The 20,816-nt window shown below is 37.4% G+C and overlaps 1 protein-coding gene across 2 annotated transcripts in view; it reads right to left on the bottom strand.

Moving 5' to 3' along the window:
- The window catches only part of LOC306660043 (cytochrome P450 2C19-like), a 42,639-nt gene that overhangs the window by 4,519 nt on the left and 17,304 nt on the right, over positions 1-20,816 (bottom strand). For both annotated transcript variants that reach the window (XM_079138114.1, XM_079138113.1), the window contains 2 exons: positions 9,429-9,570; positions 6,473-6,660 (listed from right to left, as the gene is read on the bottom strand). In XM_079138114.1, the coding sequence (XP_078994240.1) occupies positions 6,473-6,660; positions 9,429-9,570 (330 nt within the window). The remainder of the gene's footprint in view (positions 1-6,472; positions 6,661-9,428; positions 9,571-20,816) is intronic.

Here is a 20,816-nt window from a genome sequence, read left to right as displayed (position 1 = left end):
ATATTGAATTGATTTTGTCAGTTTAGCATAAAGTTAAAAATTATACAATAGTCTCAATCTTAGGTATTTACATAATACAAAAGCAAATATAGTCCTCCTCAACACTTTTACACATATGTTTATATTACTTAAATTTAAAAAACCTACTTGAAACAACCCAAATTTTCCATCTCCTTATGAGTGGTGAAAGAATTCATGGTATTCATGTAATGGAATACTATTCAGAAATAAAAGGGAATGAACTACAAATACATGTAAATGAAAATGAATCTAAAACATGGTCTGCTGCATGAAAGAAAATGAGAGATACATGAAAATATGATGGAGACCAGTAGGGAACAGGGAAGGGATCAGAAGGAAGAGGGCAGGTGGGTGAAGGAAGAGGGCAGGTAGTTCAAGTAAGGTACAGGGGAATAAAATTGATCAAATTATGTTATGTGCACATATGAATTATCCACAATGAAGCATTCTATTCTGTATAATTATTATACACCATTAAAAAATTTTATAAAGAAACTTAAATCCATATACAAAGAGTGTTGGAGGAAGAATAAATGAAGGAAAAGTAGCCAGAGATAAAAGACTTGATTCTGTATTGTTTTATGTCTTTTTCTATTGTATAATGTTCTTGATAAATCAAAACCATAAGTACAGAAAGCTAATTCATGGTCACCAGGGCCTGGATGTGAGGAAATATGATTGACTGTCATAGGAGGATGAAGAAACTATGTGGTGATGGAAATACTATATCAATAAATACGGTAGTATCTCACTATATTTCTTAGGCTGGTTTCAAACTTGTGGGCACAAACAATCCTTCTGCCTCAGCCTTTGAGTAGCAGGGCCTACAGTTGTTCACCATCATGTCCAGCAATATTTTGTATCTTGATTGTTCTCTGGTTACATCTCTGTATTTGTTTGTCAAAACTCATTGGACTGTACACATAAAAGAATCAGTTGTATGTCTTGAAATGTAGCTCAGTGGAACTTTGCTTCTGTAGCATGCCCTAGACCCTGGGTTTGATTGCTAGCACTGCCAAGAAAAATATTAAAAAGAATGAAAATAAAAGAAGGAATTTTACTTTACGTTACATTACTTAGAACTCCATTAAATATAGAACAAAGCCAGTCATTACATTGTGAATAACGTACCACATTTTCTTTATACATTCATCTGTTGAAGGATACCCAAAATACATTGTGTCATGTATAACCAAAAGCATGAATAAAGAAAAAATAGAACAAGGCATTGTATCAAAATGAATATATGTTGAAAAGTAAGTCTCCCTCTCACTTTACCACAGAATTCAAGTAGGACCTTTCAAAAATAACTTGCCACCACCAACTAGTAATATATCTCTCCAGGGAATATGATCCTTCATAATTGCTCTATGCATCCATGTAAGGCAAATAAACCTGTATGCATCAGGTTTATGCAACTTTGCTCTTATTTTCACCCATATTAAGGGTATTCTGCTTCATTTTTGTTCTGTATTAATAAAACAATTCAGATATTGCCCTATGTTTACACACATATCCACATTATACATGCTGAATAATGTAAATGCACTATTACACTGCTGATAAACTTGAGACAATTTGCAAAATTTCTTTGTGACAATCAACAATGTTATGAGAATATATTGGACATTCCTGTTTGCACATGGACTATTGTGAAGTGCCATCAATGGTCTGTAAATAAAACCAGGCTTGGTTGAGCTATTATACATGGAAATCTGGCTCTCAGGAACTGACAATCATGAGAAATTGTTCCAGATTGCCTGGAGTAGGAAGTGTATGTGCAGTGGTTCACCTCAGGAATTTGTAGGCCCTGGAGGTGAAAATGAGCCCCTAGAGCAAAATGGCTTGCTTACCTCCACCCCATCCTGCTTCTCTTAGAAGAAATTCCTACCAGTTCCCCTTTGATCTATACCACTATAAATAAAGAAAATGTAGGCTCCTCTATTTTGTTAGAGCCAGATCCTTATGAATGTCTCAACCCATCATGCCCCCCATTCCAAAGATAATTCTGCTTCTGTTTCTTTTAGTGATAAATAAATTTCTTAGCAATTACTTCACAGCCAGACTATTCCTCCCACAGGAACCCTTTTCCTCGCCCATGCAGGAGGTGCAGTGATAGAGTAAATAACAAAAATTAGAATTCTCACATAATAGGATATACATTTTATATCTTCTTTTTTTTTGTTGTTGTTTTTTGTTTTTTGTTTTTTGTTTTGCTTTCTGGGTTTTTTTTTTTTTTTTTGTCTGTCTGTTTGTTTGTTTGTTTCAGAGATTGAACTGAGGATGCTTAACAACTGAGCAACATCCCGAGCTCCAGATATTTTTATTTTTATTATTTGAGACAGAGTCTTGCTAAGTTGCTAGGGCCTCACTAAGCTATCGCAGCTGGATTAAACTTGCAATCCTGCAACCTCAGCCTCCCAAACTGCTGCAGTTTCAGGTGTGTGCCATTGCAGCTGAATTACCTTTTACTTTAATGTATTCTGCCAAACTGTTGTCCAAAATAGATGTGCCAGTTTAGAATCCTGCCAGCAGTTCATGAAAGTACTAATTTATACATATCTTCACCAACAGAATGTTTTTTTCAGCCTTTGACTGCAGCAATGATGTAGGCAAAAATGTTATCTCCTAGTATGAGCTTTTATTTTGCAGATGTTACCTGGTTGAATTCTGATAGCATCATAATAAGGCAAATAAGGTATTATCAACAGTGTGCAAATGAGAAAGCTAAGGCTCAAAGGGATCACAAATCTACCCAAGATGACACCTAAGAGGTGCAGAGCCAGAGCTGATGCTGAAGTCCTCCTGAGTGTTGGATAAGATAAACGCTTAGATTAAGGTAATGTGCATTTCTAAGAAGCTACGTAAGTTCAATTTTCTGGACAGAGCTGACAGTAGGCTGTACCTGATCATTTAAAAGAGACAAAGGGGAAATATTCTATCCCAAAATGACACTTCTTTCCCCTGCTGCCCCTAAGTATGCAACTGTGATTCAGATCGTGCATTTTCATGACTGAGAAATAAGAACTCCCCAACACAAAAGAGGCATATTCTTAATGAAGGAATTACCACTGACCCTTCTACATCTCAGAGGAAGTCATCCTTCTCAAAATGTTTCATCGACCATTTCAAAATTAGGTGCACATATGTGCAAGTATGTGTGTTAAGAGGGGGAAGTTTTATTGTGTCCTGCATTTTTGAATTGGTCCTTAAGCATGAACATCTGTCTAGAGGTGTAATTGCTCCATTGCCAGACTACTTAATATTTTAGAAAGGCTTTATGATGTATGCAATGTGGATATTTATGATACTCCCAGTAGAGTAATGGAGGATAAGATCATAGAATCAAATGTATGGATATATTTAGAAAAATTAATGAATATTTCAAAGAAAATGGAATAAAAAAGAATATAAATGACTCACCCAAATTCAACTCAATTTTTTCCACTCAATGAGACAGCAGCTTTTTTCATTTTCAGTGCTTTTGGTGGTGGAAGATTTCTTTTTTAAAATGTCCTTATTTAGGGTATGATATATACATGTGCAATGATCAAGTCAGGGTAAGTAGCATTGCCATCACCTTATTTTTTCTTTGGTAACAATTGAACTGCTCTCTTCTGGTCATTTTAAGATACATAAAAAATTGCTGTAAACTAAAGTTATTCTAGTGTGCTGTAGAACATTGGGATTTTTGCCACTATCTAACAATATTTCATTGCCCCTCATCCAAACATGATGAAAAATACTATTTGGAAAGTGCCTAAGATATGTGCTGTCCAACACAAAGACCTCATGGTACACATTCAAGTTTAAATTAGTTTAAAAATTCAATTAGGATTTAACTAAATTAAAGTCTATTAACATAATTTAAAATAATTAAATTAAATTAAATTCCTCACTTGCAATAATCATATTACAAGTACTGAATAGGCATGTGTGGCTAGTAACTACTGTATTGGGCAGCAGAGATATGGACCATTTCTATCATATGCAAAGTTCCATGGAAGGGGCTAAGACCAGTAATTAGCAAATCACAACCCATCCAAATCCATTCTCTCATCTGTTCATACACAGCCTTTCATCTAGTAATTTTAAATTGAAAAATTTATTTATTTTGTGACATGGGTATTACAAAATCAATGTCTATAAATACTGGAACGTCTTTTTCACTCACTTAAATATGATTTCTGAGGGCTGTTGTGTATCTATGGCAGAGATGAAAAGTGACAATTGAGATCCTTAGACTAAAATATTTACTGTCTGACCCATTAGAGAAGAAGTTTGCCAACTTATCTTAAACTGTTATGTCATTCTAACTGTGTGACTCAATCCTGTGATAGCAGAACTTATTTTTATAATTCGTAAGAGGATCATTATAATAAGCTATGCAGTGAGCAAACTTCCTTCATTGGATTGTACCACATGGAGAGGAAGAGCTCACTTCCTTGGCTCTGGGCCCTCTACAATCGAAAGAAATCATGCATACCATGATTCCTGCTTGTATTCCTTGCTAAAAGCAGAATGAATGGAAAAAACTATACCTTGTATGAAATTTGTAATCATCAGGTCAAGGCCCATCACCTCTCAGGAAAATGCTCCATTCCCTCTTCTCCAGAAGATAAAAAAGATCATTTCTAACTTTAAAAAAAATTATAATTCTTTCTCTACCATGAAAACACAACTTTTAGTTTTATTATTTGGTTTTCATTAGGAATATTTTCCAGCATTAAGTGAAATGGAATAGCTTGGAGCATACTGACCAGAAAGTCTAAATAAATATAGCAACATTATGTTAGACTCATTGGAAAGCTGCTGAGATAAAAATTTCTTCCAAGATTGCACAGCTGGGGGAACCTAACAGGTAGGTTGATAGCTCAGGTCAATTTTCAACTGTTTTAGTCAACAACTTGCACTGAGGGCAGAAGATGTTATAGCATTCTGACCATCTAGTAGAGGAGGGGAGAAATCTTTCTAGAAGATGAAATCAAGTGAAACTGCAGCTTTTGTTTTATGACAGTACTTACACAAATATTATTATGCATTCCAAGGACACAACTAAGAGGCCACAAAAGAAAAGTGGGAGGTTTAGAAAGGCAATAGAAATTGTCTTCAAGTAGGAAATGTGATCTCCCTTATTTTATGAGGCCAGTATTACTTTGACAGAAATATGACAAAGAAATTTCAAAAAGAAACACTGGAGAATAAACTTCCAAAAATATGAATAGAAGATGCTGGGACATGATTTTGACCAAACTGTCTTGTTTTATCTTGTGCAGGCATGAATATGTAATAACAAATCCAATCAATATGTAGAACAGAAATGCACTAATAAAAAATGTGGAAAGAGGAGAAAGGTCTTTAACAAACTGTAGAAGATTAAGGTCTGCTGGACTTCTATACTTAACATCTGCATATTTAGTGGGGAAAGAACAAAATATGATGATCAGCATATGATCAATGGGTGCAGAAAATGCATTTAATAAAATTGTACATTAGTGTCAAACAAAATGATACATTATAACAAAAGATCAAACAAAAATGAGAAAAAGGAAAACTTCCTTTCTCTGATCAAGAATATCTGCCAAAATGTGCATAAAACATCACACTCAGTTGTGTAATATTAAACCTTCATCTGCTGCAAGTCAAAAAAATTAAAAGCATGCTCAACACACCACTTCTATTCAATACAGTGCTGGAAATCCCAGTTAGGGCAATATGTAAGAAACAGAAATTAAGATCACTAGAAATGAAAAATATTAAATAAAACAAATACTAACCAGATAGAGATTAATGCACATAAGGAATTCCAAAGGAATCTAAACACAAATTACTATCAATGATTTAAAAAATTAATAATAATTCTAGATAAAAGTCATTAAAATAAAACTGTAACCATATACCCATATGCCAAAAACAACAAAATTTATTTAAATTGTACAATTTTATTAGCCATTAAAATATTAAAATCTTAATTAAGAATCTTTCAAAAAGTGTGGACACCACTCCATTGAAAACAAAATATTATTAGAAAAAAATAAAGAAAACCCAAATAGAATGAGAATATATAAAATGTTCATTAACTGAAATATTCAACAAGTTAAGATGTCAATTCCTTCCAAGCTGATCTATAGATTTAATATTATGCTGAAAAATATCCCAAGATAATGTTTTAGGAAATTAACAAAGTGATTCCAAAATTTGTTTGGAAACCAAACAGCTGACAATAGACAAAACAAACTGAAAGGAAGAAGAAATTGGAAAAATTTACGCTGCTGGATATCAGGAACAAGTACAAAATTTGTGACCCAGTCTGGTCAAGCACTGAGTTCATCAAGGTGATACACAGATGAAGTTCTCTTCTCTCATTTGGTGTTGGCAGAGTATTGGGACCATACTGCGAATCTGAGAACTTCAAGAGCACTGAAGTGCAACGTGGGAGAAATAATCTTACCTTGGGAATGAAGTAGTTTCTGAACTTGATGTCAGAGTTCACTGCATGGGGCAGACTGATTGGAACAAGGTCAACATATCTCTGGATCTCATGCAAGACAGCCTCTGTATAAGGCATACTGCTCTTGTCCTGCATGCAGGGGCTGCGGTGTCTGCCAATCACACGGTCAATCTCTTCATGGACTTTAGCTGATAAGATACAAATAAGAACCAAAGGAAAAGAGAAAAATAATATATTTCTTAAAGTAATTCATGGTTATGCAAAGCATCGGATGTATATTCAAAAAGTATTAGAAACATGACTTATATACAATCACTTCTGGACATATGAAAAGATCACCATAATACTATCTATAGCTATCTCTATGTATTTATCAATATCTGTCACAAATAGTTACAGACATCTATAGATACCTACATACATACACTATGCGTCATATACGTTTATGACTCACCTCAAACTGGGTGTTAAAATATATCTACAAACATATAATACTACATTCTACCATATATGATAGCAAATATGAATAGAAATAAAAAATGTTTCAAAATGTGAAGTTATCACATAAAGAATTATCATTGCAGAAAGAAAAACATGAATAAACATTATTTTTATACCAAAACAATATATGACATTATAAAATTAAATTCCACTAATGGATCTATATATATGCATACCTGTGTGTGCATGTGTGTGTGTGTGTGTGTGAGTGTGTGTGTGGTTTTCAGCAAGAGTCTTTTTACTCTCTCATTCCTTAAGTGTAGCCTTTCTGAATTATTCTAGAAGTTTCTTCAGAAAAGTTCATATTTCTAAACAATGTTCTAGTTTGATTTCCAGATTTATCCAATTTTAGAAAATTTCTAATTTTCATGGTAAGGAAAATTAGGATCAATATTTACTCCATGCAAAATACACACCCCAAGGAAATATTCACCCACATCCCTCAGATGCTTCCCATCTCTCCTGCTATATATTTAGATCACAATTTATGATTATATCAATATACTTTCTTTATACCATTATGATTACATAACTAAAGATCACTGGTAAGTGTATGTTTCATTCATTACATATGTTCAACTAGTATTTGAACAACTTATACCAATTCCTAATTTTCGAGTTGCTTATTTATATTGTATTCAAAGTCTTAGGTCAATGTTTCAAACTCTTAGTAATAGTTTTATAAGTGTTCCAATTCAGAGTCTCTCTTCTATTTTCCTGATCTTCCATTACACCTGCTTTATGTAATTCATAAGCACAATTGGTTGTTTCCTAGGCCTGGTGCCCAGGACCCTACTTTAAATTCCCAACCTTATACATAAGGCCTCCTGATTCCTGGAACTTGTGACTACCTGTCTTGAGATGAAAAATTTGGATGGAGAATATCCTCCAGTATCTCTCTGTGAAAGTGAAGAAGGGGAAAAGTTCTATAGCAAAGATGAATCTAACAACATCTTTCCTTTTTTTGTTGTTGATTTTTTGAATTTGATGTTGATGTTCTGGGTTTGTTTGTTTGTTTGTGGTGGCATTTCTCTGTTGTTGTTTGGTTTGGTTTGTCCTGGGGATTGACCATGAGCCTCTCTACATCTGGACACACCCACAATTCTTTCTCTTTATTTTGAGAAAGGCTGGCCCAGGCTAGCCTTGAATTTTCCTCAATTTCCTACTTTAAACTCTTAATACCTGGGATTATAAGCCAATGCCTCCACACCTGCCTCTTACATTTTCAGTTAACACACAAAATTACAGTTGCTCTTTAGAACTCTGATGCCCTACTGATTCGTAATTCTTTATGTAAACCTGGTTAATTTCTGAGTTTATGTGATTTTTTCACTTTAATTTGATGTTCTAAACTTAATTACAAGACCTGTTATCTTCACTTTCCCTAGAGAGTAAACCTCTCTTCCTATGAAACCAAAACACTTAACTGCTCAAAGAGGTGGTAGGGGCACCTGAACATGGAGGGGCTCCTATTTTTTACCTCAATTTCCCCTAACTTGATTGACATGTGGTGCTTCTAAATCCTGAACTTTATGAATAATTTTTGGTAGACAGATTGGGTTTTCCACACTGAAACAACTTCTTCTGACCTATAAGGCTACAGCTTGATCCTCTCTGCTGAGTTATGTGCATTCCTTCTGCTCTCTGTGCTTCAGAAATGTCTTAACGATTCACTGGCTATTTCCACTACTCTTATTCTCCCATTCTAAAAGGAGTTATTCTCCTTTGTGACTACTTTATAATAGTTTTGATGGTATCCAGAAATAGGAAAAGATGGCATTTGCTTCAAATCTGCTATGTATACTGGAAAACTTTAAAGGTACATTAATAAATAGAGATGTTCATGAAAGATAAATATAATGGAAAAATATTTCAAGAATAACAGAATTCCTTTAGGCACATCTTCTAAATAGCAACACTCTTTAAAAAAAATGGTTAGTTTTCTAATCTTTTAGAAAACTTCTCACAATGTAGCAATATACCTGCCACTGTTTGAATTTCAAAAGTTTCTACTTATGCCCCAATAAAGAGTTTTGATTTTCTGTACCCAGCATTAGAACATGAAATTTTCAGAATAAGGAAAGATTTTCACAGAAATCTTGCAGGAATACACCCAATGTCCAAGTGGCTTTTCCTTAGGAAGACCAAAATGCAGTCTTAGGCCCACTCAGGTTGGCTGTTTCATGCTGCAAATCACTTCCCATTGGAATCCAGACACCTCCAGAGTTCCACTGCTTTGCTACTGCTCATGCTGTCCTTCAAATCTCTCAGTCACTATCCTATACCATGCAATCTTCTCTTACTTTTATCCCTTTATTAAATTTGGACAAATTATAACTGGCAGCACAGAAATTTCAACATGGACACTTATTAAGAGAAATAAGATGAGGACACTAGCAGTGTCTTCCCAGATTTCTGTTGTGAAGTTCACCCTGCTCACAATCTGCAGTCATACCTGTGACCTCTGGGTGCTTCAGCAGAAGCAGGAGTCCATATCTCAGAGTGCTGCTTGTTGTCTCTGTCCCAGCTCCAAACAGGTCATTCACAAGGTTTACTAAGGCTTCAAAGGTAAATTCAGTCTGTGGATTGCCCTTTTCCTAGGAATAATTCAATGCACTTATTTCACAATTATGTTAGTACTTAACTATAATAATTTCAAAAGAAATCAGATGGTTATAAAAGTAAACCAACATAAGTACAAAAAAATACAATATTTTAAAAAATCTACTGTGCTGTACAGTAAACAACACATTAATTGACCAAGTGTCTATTTCCTACCCTCTATCCCTGGTTGTCTAAAGATTCTGTTCACCCAACAGAAAAAGTGTTAAAAGAAAGGAAATATTGAAAATCAGAGCTGAAATCAATGAAATTGAAACAAAAGAAACAATTCAAAAAACTGACAAAACAAAAAGTTGGTTCTTTGAAAAAGTAAACAAAACAGATAAACAGCCACACTAAGAGGAGAGAGAAAACTCAAATTGCTAAAATTTGTGGTGAAAAGGAAATATCACAACACACACCATTGAAATACATAGCATAATTAGAAGCTACTTTGAAACTCTATACTCCAACAAATAGAAAATCTTGAAGACATTGACAAATTTTTGGAGACATATGATCCTCCCAAACTGAACCAGGACATATGTAATTTAAACAGATTGATTTCAAGCAATGAAATAGAAGAAGCCATCAAAAGCCTACCAACCAAAAAAAAAAAAAAAAGGACCAGAAAAATTCTCAGCTGAGATCCATAAGACCTTCAAATAAGAACTTATAATACCAATACTCCTCAAAGTATTTCATGAAATAGGAAAGGAGGAAATCCTTCCAAATTCATTCTATGAAGCTAGTATCACTCTGATACCGAAACCAGACAAAGACACATCAAGGAAAGAAAACTTTAGACCAATATCACTGATGAATATAGAAGCAAAATCCTTTAAAAAATTCTGGCAAATCACAAACAAAAACATATTAAGAAGATAGTGTACCACAATCAAGTGGGGTTCACCCCAGGGATGCAAGGTTGGTTCAACATACGGAAATCAATAAATGTAATTCACCGCAACAGCAGACTTAAAGTTGAGAATCATAGGATTATTTCAATTGATGCAGAGAAAGCATTTGACAAAATACAGCACCCCTTCATGCTCAAAACACTAGAATAAATAGGGATAGTAGGAATATACCTTAACATTGTAAAGGCTATTTATGCTAAGCCCATGGCCAACATCATTCTTAATGGAGAAAAACTGAAAGAATTTCCTTTAAAAACTGGAACGAGGTAGGGATACACTCTTTCACATGACATGATTCTGTATTTAGGATCCAAAAACACCAACCAGAAAACTTGTAGACCTAATAAATGAACTCAACAAAATAGCAGGATATAAAATGAACACACATAAATCTAATGCATTTACATTCATAAGCAATGAATCATCTGAAAGAGAACTGAGGAAAAAAACTGCATTCACAATAGCCTCAAAAAAAAAAAAAAAAAAAAAACTTGGGAATGAATCTAACAAAAGAGGTGAAAGACCTCTACAATGAAAACTACAGAACAGTAAAGAAAGAAATTGGGGAAGACCATAGAAGATGGAAATATCTCCCATGTTCTTGGATAGGCAGAATTAATTATCAAAATGGCCATACTTCCAAAGACACTATACAGATTTAAAGCAATTCCAATTAAAATCCCAATGACATACCTCATAGAAATAGAGAAAGCAATCATGAATTTCATCTGGAAGAACAATAGTCCCAGAATAGTCAAAGCAATCCTGGGCAGGAAGGGTGATGCAGAGGTATCACAATATTAGACCTTAAACTCTACTATAGAACAATAATTATAAAACAGCATGGTACTGGCACCAAAATAGACAGGTAGACAAATGGTACAGAATAGAAGACACAGAGACAAACCCACATAAGTACAGTTATCTCCTACTAGATAAAGATGCCAAAATCATACAATGGAGAAAAGATAACCTCTTCAACATATGGTGCTGGAAAAACTGGAAATCCATATGCAGTAAAATGAAATTAAACCCCTCTCACCTTATACAAAACTCAAAATGGATCAAGGATCTAGGAATGAGACTTGAGACCCTTCACCAAATAGAAGAAAAAGTAAGTCTGAATCTCTATCATGTTGGCTTAGGACCAGACTTCCTTAACAAGACCCCCATAAAGCAAAAAATAAAAGCGAGAATCAGTAAATGGAATGAATTCAAGCTAAAAGGCTTTTTCTCAGCAAAGGAAACAATCAATAATGTAAAAAGACAGCCTACAGAGTGGGAGAAAATCTTTTCCACACACACTTCAGATAAAGCACTAATACCAAAATTTATAAAGAACTTAAAAAACTTTACACCAAAAATACAAAGTACCCAATCAATAAATGGACAAAGGCACTGGGCATACATTTCTAAGAAGAAGATATACAGATGATCACAAATATATGAAAAAGTGCTCATCATCTCTAGTAATTAGAGAAATGCAAACTAAAACCACCCTAAGATTTCATCTCACTCCAATTAGAAGGACTATTATCAAGAACACAAGCAATAATAAGTGTTGGCGTAGATGTAGGGGGGAAGTCACACTCATACATTGCTGGTGGCTTTGCAAATTGGTGCTTCCACTCTGGAAATCAGTATGGAGATTCCTCAAAATCTTGGAATGGAACCACCATTTGACCCAGCTATCCCACTCCTTGGCCTATACCCAAAGGACTTAAAATCAGCAAACTACAGTGATGCAGTCACAACCATGCTCATAGCTGCTCAATTCACATTAGCAAGATTGTGGAACCAACCTAGATGCCCTTCAATTGATGAATAGATAAAGAAACTGTGGTATATATACACAATGGATATTACTCAGCCATTAAGAAGAATAAAATTATGGCATTTGCAGGTAAATGGATGCAGTTGGAGAATATCATGCTGTGGGTAGTCAGGCGCACTTAGCTGCGAATGTCTCAGTGTGTTAGGAAAACCTATGCACTTTCAGGTTTAGCAGGGACATCTGCAGGATGGAGCATTCCACTTCAGTCAACTAGTAAGACATAACACTTCCTACCCCAAATTGACATCAATGTTACCAAGGGAACCCATATAGGAACCTGGTGGTCTGATCCCCCACGGCACATTGTGATTGAGCAAGAAACCTATAAAATGTACAGCTGCTCCTGCAATAAACGACATTCAATTCACACTCAATTTTCTCACATTTGATGATAAAGGAATCTCTCCCACATATAAACACTAGCCCTCCTTGACCCCATTGCCCCTAGTGTGATGGAAAAACCCCCTTACTAACACATGGCAAGGCCCTCGCCTACTTATTGCCCAGGGTAGAGGCTTCGGCTGTATTTTTCCAGAACACTCTCCTACACCCATGTGGATCCCAGCCTGAAATGTCAAGCCAGCCACCAGCAGCAAAATTCAAAAAAATTAAGTCTCCTGGAAAAGAGACAGCACAGAAAACCCCCTTATCGGAGAGCTCACAAAATAACTTGGGGTGACATTAAGGCCTTAGCTAACCAAGACCAGGAAATGGTGCCTTCTGGTGACACCAGCCCAGCCACACTATTTCTCCTTACGTGTGCCATTATTACTGCAAATTCCCAGGTGTGTGCCACCAGGTAAGGATTCTAAGCCATGAAGAAATAAATGACCAGGAAACAGAGGTATAATCCCCCTCTCTGTAACCTTCGTCCCTTATGCCCAATGTACTCCTTCTAACCTCACACACCCAAAACCTTATGACACAGATGACTTTGTATTGCCTTTGCCTTATACAGACAATGGACACAAGGACTGAGGATGTGTGACAAAAGAACCCTGGATTCAGTTCCCTCTCCTCCGGGCCATGGAGATCCCTCTCCCCAGCAACCCCACTTTGATGACAACCCTTCTATATACTGTTGGGCAATCCTAATCTTCACCCTCTTCAGAGCAATACTTCAGCCTGGACGCCCCCTTGAGTTACAATGGACTTTACCCTTTGCAAGCTATGCCCTATCGGGAACCTCTCTTGTTCAAGCATGGTGGGTAGGAGCACCCTCTGGGGAATACTGTTACCTATTGGGATAGATGATATTGTTGTTCCTTTTCTTTTTGCTACTAATGCCATTTCTCAACGCCCTATTACCTCTGATCCTCTAGTTAGAGTACCATGGAATGTTTTCGTCCTGGTGAACAATACTTGGACCTTTACTCTCATTAGGAATATTTCACAGATAACCATTGATTGTAATTCTACTATATGCCTCCATAATGACACGCTTTGGGAACTTGCGAGAGATGGAATCATTGGATTTAGACCACTCTCCTTAGAAGGTGAAGCACACCCCATTACCCCTGATGATTTGCCTTCAGATGGTACCATTCCCCCTCAAACACAGCTCTTACATTCATGGCCTGAATCATTTTTGCAGCGATGCAAATGACTCAAGTTTACTGATTCAGCATTTGACCCACTGCCCATAAGTGACCTCACGTGGAGAAACTTTCTCCCAAATAATAGGCCATGCTTCTTCTCAGACAGTTTAATCTCCTGGACAAGACCTTATATACAAGGCTCCTACGAAAAAATTAACAATGCCTATGTGACAAATAATAACTGGTTCACTAATGCCCAAGCATTAAGGGCAAGAGATATAAAAGAGCCTCCTCAATTTGCCAAGCAATTACTATGTGGCTCTTCAAAATGTATGATATTGGGCCTATTGTCACTATGGACGCATTATGGTTCAATGGTTCCTTTGAAAATCCTAATTCCACACTCCAAACCACAGGTCACGTGTGTGTAAAAGCTCCCTTTTTCTTTGTCACAGCCTCTACCCACCCCTTGCAGGATATCTTAATTGTTCAAATAATTGTAAATTAGCTAATTACTGGAATGCCTCTGATACCACAGCAGTACTAGTGAGAACACCCCCTATTCTATGGTTCCCCACAGATGAAAGCTATTCTATTCAAGAAGTACATATTACCACAGAAATATGCCACTCCCGTATTCGGCCTGATTTTGGTATTGCCACCGCTATCATTGCGGCCTCCCTTGCAGCTGCCGTCACAGCCACTGCTGCTGGAATAGCCTTAACCCAGTCCACTCTGAATACTGCTACCATAAACCAAGTCGTACAATGCTCCAGCAAAACACTCACTCTTCAAGAACAAATTAATCTACATCTCCAAGGTGGCATACTAATGCTACAACAGCAAATTGACCTCATAGATGAAAAAATTGACATACTCCAACTGCACAATAGCATTCCTTGTAGTCCTCAATTTTTATGCGTATGCCAAACACCTATCACTGTAAACACCTTTACCCAAGCTTGCTTAGAACTATCCTAAAGATTAAAGAGTCCCTAGGACTTATCCTTTAGAAATCTCATGATGACCTTACGTGCTCACATTCTTACTTTGAATGAGATAAGAGCAAGCCTTATCCTCAACCCTACATTTCTTCAAAAGCTGTGGAAAATTATCTCTCTTTCTCAATTCTGCCAATTGAATCCTTGTTGGTATTGGATTTACTGCTATACTTCTTTGTATGTTATTGTAAAATGTTTACACACCAAGTTGAAAAACATGGAAACCAAACAAACCATGTTGGTTTATGCCTGCAAAGTATCATCTCAGGTTAACACCAATGCTAAACAATCTGCCACCATATGACTCACTGCCCTTCACTGCTTGTAAGGGATTTATATACATCACGCTTCCTCCATGGGTACCCCCTTGCCAAAAATTTATATAAACTGGGGGAATGTGGGTAGTCAGACATTGGACTGTTAGCCACAAAAGTCTCAGTGTGTTAGGAAAATCTACACACATTCAGGCCTAGCAGGGACACCTGCAGGTTGGAGCATTCCACTTCAGTCAACTAGTAAGACATGCCACTTCTTCCCCAAATTGACATCGATGTTACAAGGGAACCCATATAGGAACCTGGTGGTCTGATCCTCCGTAGCACATTGTGATTGGGCAAGAAACCTATAAAATGTATAGCTGCTCCCACAACAAGCGAGTTTGCAAGCTGCTCACCATAAGCTTGCTTCCACCCAACTCCCAGAGTCTGGGTCTTGATTCTGCACTGCTTACCTTGTGCCTGAGCTAGTCTGGCACAAGAAAAGCAGCATCAAGCTAAGTGAGATAAGTCAGTCCCAAAAAACCAAAGGCCAAATGATCTCTCTGATAAGTGGGTGATGATACATAATGGGGGGGTGGGGAGGAGACAAAAATGGAGGAAGGATGGATTGTAAAGAGGAAAAGCGGGGTGGGGAAGTGTGGGGAAGGAAAAATAACAATGAGACAAACACCATTACTCTATGTACATGTATGATTATACAAAAGGTGCAACTCTACTTCATCATAGATCATTGAGAGTATGAGGAGACAAATTTAAAATTACTAGAATAAAGAGAGATACAACATATATAAATAAATAAAGAGAGATGCAACTAGAGTAAATAGAGATGCAACATACCAGAATCTCTGAAACACTAGGATGGCAATTCTAAGAACAGTTTACACACTATGAATAAATACATTAAAAATCAGAAAAATCCCATATAACCTAATAATGCTTCTCCAGTCCTTAGAAAATTAAAACAAGCCAATCCCAAATATTGCAGAAAGAAGGAAATAATTAAGATGCAACCCAAAATTAATGAGAGATTTAAAAACTGCAAGGGATCAATGAAACAAAGACTTGATTCTTTGAAAACAGTAGCAAGACTGATAAACATCAGTCAAACTAAGAAAAAGAGAGAACACCTGAATTAATAAATTAGAAATGAAAAATGAGCTATTGCTAGAGACATTTCAGAAGTTCAGAGGCTTATTAGAGACTACCTTGAGAACTCCTATTCCATTAAATTAGAAAATCTATAAGAAATGGACAAATTTATACACAGATGCTACCTACAAAAATTGAATCAAGAGACAGGAAAACTTAAATATTATAAACAATGAAATTTAGGCAGTGATACAAAGCCTTTCAGAAAAGAAAATCCCTTGAACAGTTACTTCTCAGCTGAATTCTATCAGATCTTTAATTCAGAACTAGTGCAGCTCTTTGTCATATTAGTCCATGAAATAAGAAGTGTGTGGGGGAAGGGGATAACTCCCAATTCATTTTATGAAATCCATATCACTGTGATTCCAAAAACAGATAAAGACACATGATGGAAAAAAAAACTATGAACCAATCACCCTGATGAATATAAATGCTACAATTCTTAATAAAATATTGGCAAATCATGTATGAAAGCACAATAACATTGTATGTAAAAAAAGACAAATAAAAAATTGTATATGATAATCAAGTTTATTTCATTCCTGGGATAAAAGGATGATTCAACACCTACAAATTAATAAACATAACTAATTACAAAAATAGAATCAAGAAATAAGAATCTCACAACAATCTCAATAGATGTAGAAGAAGCCTGTGACAAAATCTAGCACCTATGCATGTTAAAAATGCTGACAGACATCATTATCCTATGTACATGTATGATTACACATATGGTATGATGCTACATCATATACAACCATAGAAATGAAATGATGTACCCCATTTGTGTACAATGAATCAAAATGCAGTCTGTAAAAAATTAAAAGATAATTTTTTTTAAAAAATGCTGAAGACAGGATAGAAAGAACTTAACAAACCCAAGCCAACATGTAATGAATGGAAAAAAACTGAAAACATTTTTCTCTACACTCAAGAAAAACACAGGATTCCATTGTCACTAATTCAATTCAGTAAAATATTTGATATTTTCATCAGAACAATGAGTGAGAGAAAAAAAATAAATATGATAAAATAGGGAATAAAGAATTCAAATTATCACTGTTTGCAAACAATATGATTCTGCATTTGGAAGACCCCAAAAAAATTCACCAGAAGACTTCCATGGTTCATTCAGAGAACAAGTTCAGAAAAGTAGCAGGATATAAGATCAAAATATAAAAATCAGTAGCTTTTATACACAGCAAAAATAAATCCACTGGAAAACAAATCAGGAATACAATTCCATTCACAATTGCCTCAAAATAAACAAAGAAACCCAAATCCTGATGCCCCAGGAATGAATTTAACCAAAGAGGAGAAAAAAGCTCTATGATTAAAATTATAGAACAAAAGAAAGAAACTGAAGAAGACCTCAGAAGAAGGGAAGACTCCCCATGTTCTTAAGTAGGCAGAATTAACATTGCCAAAACGACCATATTAACAAAGCATTCTATACATGAAATGAAATTCCAATCAAGATAACAATGTCATTCTTCAAGGAACTGGAAGAAAAGATTCTAAATTCTTTTGGGAAAATATAAGATCCAGAATAGCTTAGGCAATACAGAGCAATAAGAGCATCACAATACCTAAACTCCAATTATACTATAGTGATCTGGCAACAAAAACTACATGGTTCTGTCAGGTAGACTAATGGAAAAGAAATCATCAAGATAAACCCACATGGATACAGTGATCTGATCCTTGACAAAGGTGCCAGACACATCCAATGGAAAAAAAGGCCGTTTTGTTGTGGTGCTGAGAAAATTAGATATCCATATGTAAATGAATGAAACTAGGTTCCTCTCTCTTGTCTGCCCATAGGTCAAATAAAAGTAGATCAAAAACCTAGGAATCAGAACAGAAACAATGCAACTCTGGAAGAAACACAAGAAGAACACTCCAACCAATAAGTATAGGCATTGACTACTACAATAAGACTCCTAAAATTCAAGAAAGAAAATCAAAAATCGATAGATGGGATGGCATCAAATTATGCAACTTCTGCACAATGAAGGAAATGAAAAAGCATGTGAAGAGACAACTTACAGAATGGGAGAAAAAACTTTGCCAGCTAAACTTCCATAAGAATATTAATATTGGGGCTGGGGTTGTGGCTCAGTGGTAGAGTGTTTGCCTACCATGTGTGAGGCACTGGGTTCGATTCTCAGCACCACATATAAATAAATAAACAAATAAAGGTTAAAAAATGCTTAAAAAAATGAAGATTAATATCCAAAATATGTAAAGAATTTTTAAAATGTAGCACCAAAACCCACAAATAACCCAACTAATAAGTGCACCAAAGAACTAAACACACACTTCTCAAAGGAAGAAATACAAATGCTCAACAAGTATATTAAAAAATATTCAGGAGGCCGCTCAGCACAGTGCTGGGACTCGGAGCAACCACTGGGGCTCCGGCGGCTGTCCAGGGGAGGAGCAGCGAGGAGAGCTGTGTGGACTCAGGACACCGGGGCCTGCCCTGAGGAGGAGGAGGAGGAACGTGGCCACTTGGATTCGGAGTGACTGCACCAGAGCTACAGGCGGTTGCCAGAGGAGAAGCTGCGCGGCGAGCTGTTTGGACTCAGAACGACGCTTCTGAACACCGGGGCCTGCCCTGAGGACGAGGAGGAGGAAGAGGAGCGCGGCCGCTTGGATTCGGGGTGACTACACCAGAGCTACAGGCGGTTGCCAGAGAAGGGGCTGGATTTGGACTCAGACCACTTCTGAAACCCGGGGCCTGCCCAGAGGAGGAGGAGGAGGAGCTCAGCGGGTCCTTTGGACTCGCAGTGACTGCATTAGCGCTCCAGGCGGCTGCTCAGAGGAGAAAGCGAGTGGTGAGTTGTTTGGACTTAAAGTGACAGCTCCTGAACACAGGGGGGCTGCCTGGAGGAGAAGCGTGGTGGGACGCTTGGTCTTGAGTGGCCGCACCAGAGCTCCGGGCGGTTACCCAGAGGACCCGTGCTGCGGGTCACATGGACTCAGAGCCACTCAGAGCGACCGCTCCTGAACACCCCGGGGGTTATCTGGAGAAGGAGGAGGAATGGGTAGGGTCACTTCGACTCGGAGTGATTGATTGCCCAGGGCTACGGGTGGTTGGTGGAGGTGGAGGCACGCAGTGAGTTTCTTGGACTCCTAGTGACACCACCGGAATACTGGGCGGCTGTCTGGAGGAAGAGGCGTGTGGCGGGTCTCTGGGATTCAGAGCGATTGTACAGGGCCCCAGGTGGCTGCTCAGAGGAGGGGCCGCATAGCCAGGCGATTAGGTGCAGAGCAGGGTCCCAGGATCTAGGAGGCTTCTTGGTGGAAGAGTCGCACAGAGACAGGCTTAGGGCAGAGCGAAGGTTCCAGGCCTGCGGGCAGATTCTCTGAGGAAGGGCAGCCTAAGGAGAGTCATCTGCAAAGGGTGAGGCTCCCAGGCCCAGGAGGTACGGCCGGGCCCCTGGGAACTTTGCAGAGGAAGGCAGCCCAGCCCAGGCGGTAGCTGTAAATTGAGGGGAACCTCTAGGAGGGAACTGACCAGCGAGACCTCCCCACCGGGTGAGTCTTCCCTGCTGGGTGAGGTTTCCCCACAAGGACTGTAAAACCAGAGACTCAGGCCCAAACAGGCCTTGCCTCAGCCCACAGCCTAGGTCAGATTTGGATGACCATTGGTCAACAAGTGGAAGCACCTCTGCCCACTAGCAGGGATTATACCCCACCTGAAGGCCACCACTCCTAGAGAGGCAGCTTCCTTGTGGAGCACTGCATTATCAACTTCCTCCAAGACTTCAGCCTACTGAAGGCTAAGAGGGGATATATATAGAAATCTTCAGGGACATTGTAAATCAACAGAGGAAATCTGCAATATCTCAGCGGTCCTCTGATACCTGAACAATATGAGAAAACAAGGAAAGAAAATGCTGCAAACAAATCTAGATGTTACATCAATAAAACCCAGTGAGAGCATGGCAGAAGAAATGACAGAAAAGGAGTTCAGAATGTACATAATTAAAATGATCAGAGAAGCAAACGATGAGATGAAAGAGCAAATGCACGCACTGAATGATGAGATGAAAGAGCAAATGCAAGCATTGATTGATCGCACCAATCGACAGTTAAAAGAGCAAATACAGGAAGCAAAAGATCATTTCAATAAAGAGTTAGAGATATTGAAAAAAAAAACAAACAAAAATCCCTGACATGAAGGAAACAATAAACCAAATTAAGAACTCCATAGAAAGCATATCCAATAGGATAGAACACCTGGAAGACAGAACCTCAGACATTGAAGACAAAATATTTAACCTTGAAAACAAAGTTGAACAAACAGAGAAGATGGTAAGAAATCATGAACAGAATCTACAAGAACTATGGGATATCATCAAAAGGCCAAATTTAAGAATTACTGGGATTGAGGAAGGCCTAGAGAAACAAGCCAAAGGAATGAACAACCTATTCAATGAAATAATATCAGAAAATTTCCCAAATCTGAAGAATGAAATGGAAAATCAAGTTCAAGAGGCTTATAGGACTCCAA

Source organism: Sciurus vulgaris (genome assembly GCF_902686455.1).
Source record: "Sciurus vulgaris genome assembly, chromosome: 4".
Lineage (NCBI taxonomy): Eukaryota > Metazoa > Chordata > Mammalia > Rodentia > Sciuridae > Sciurus > Sciurus vulgaris.
Note: the sequence above shows the minus strand (reverse complement) of the source record. Positions and strands in the feature narration are given on the sequence as shown.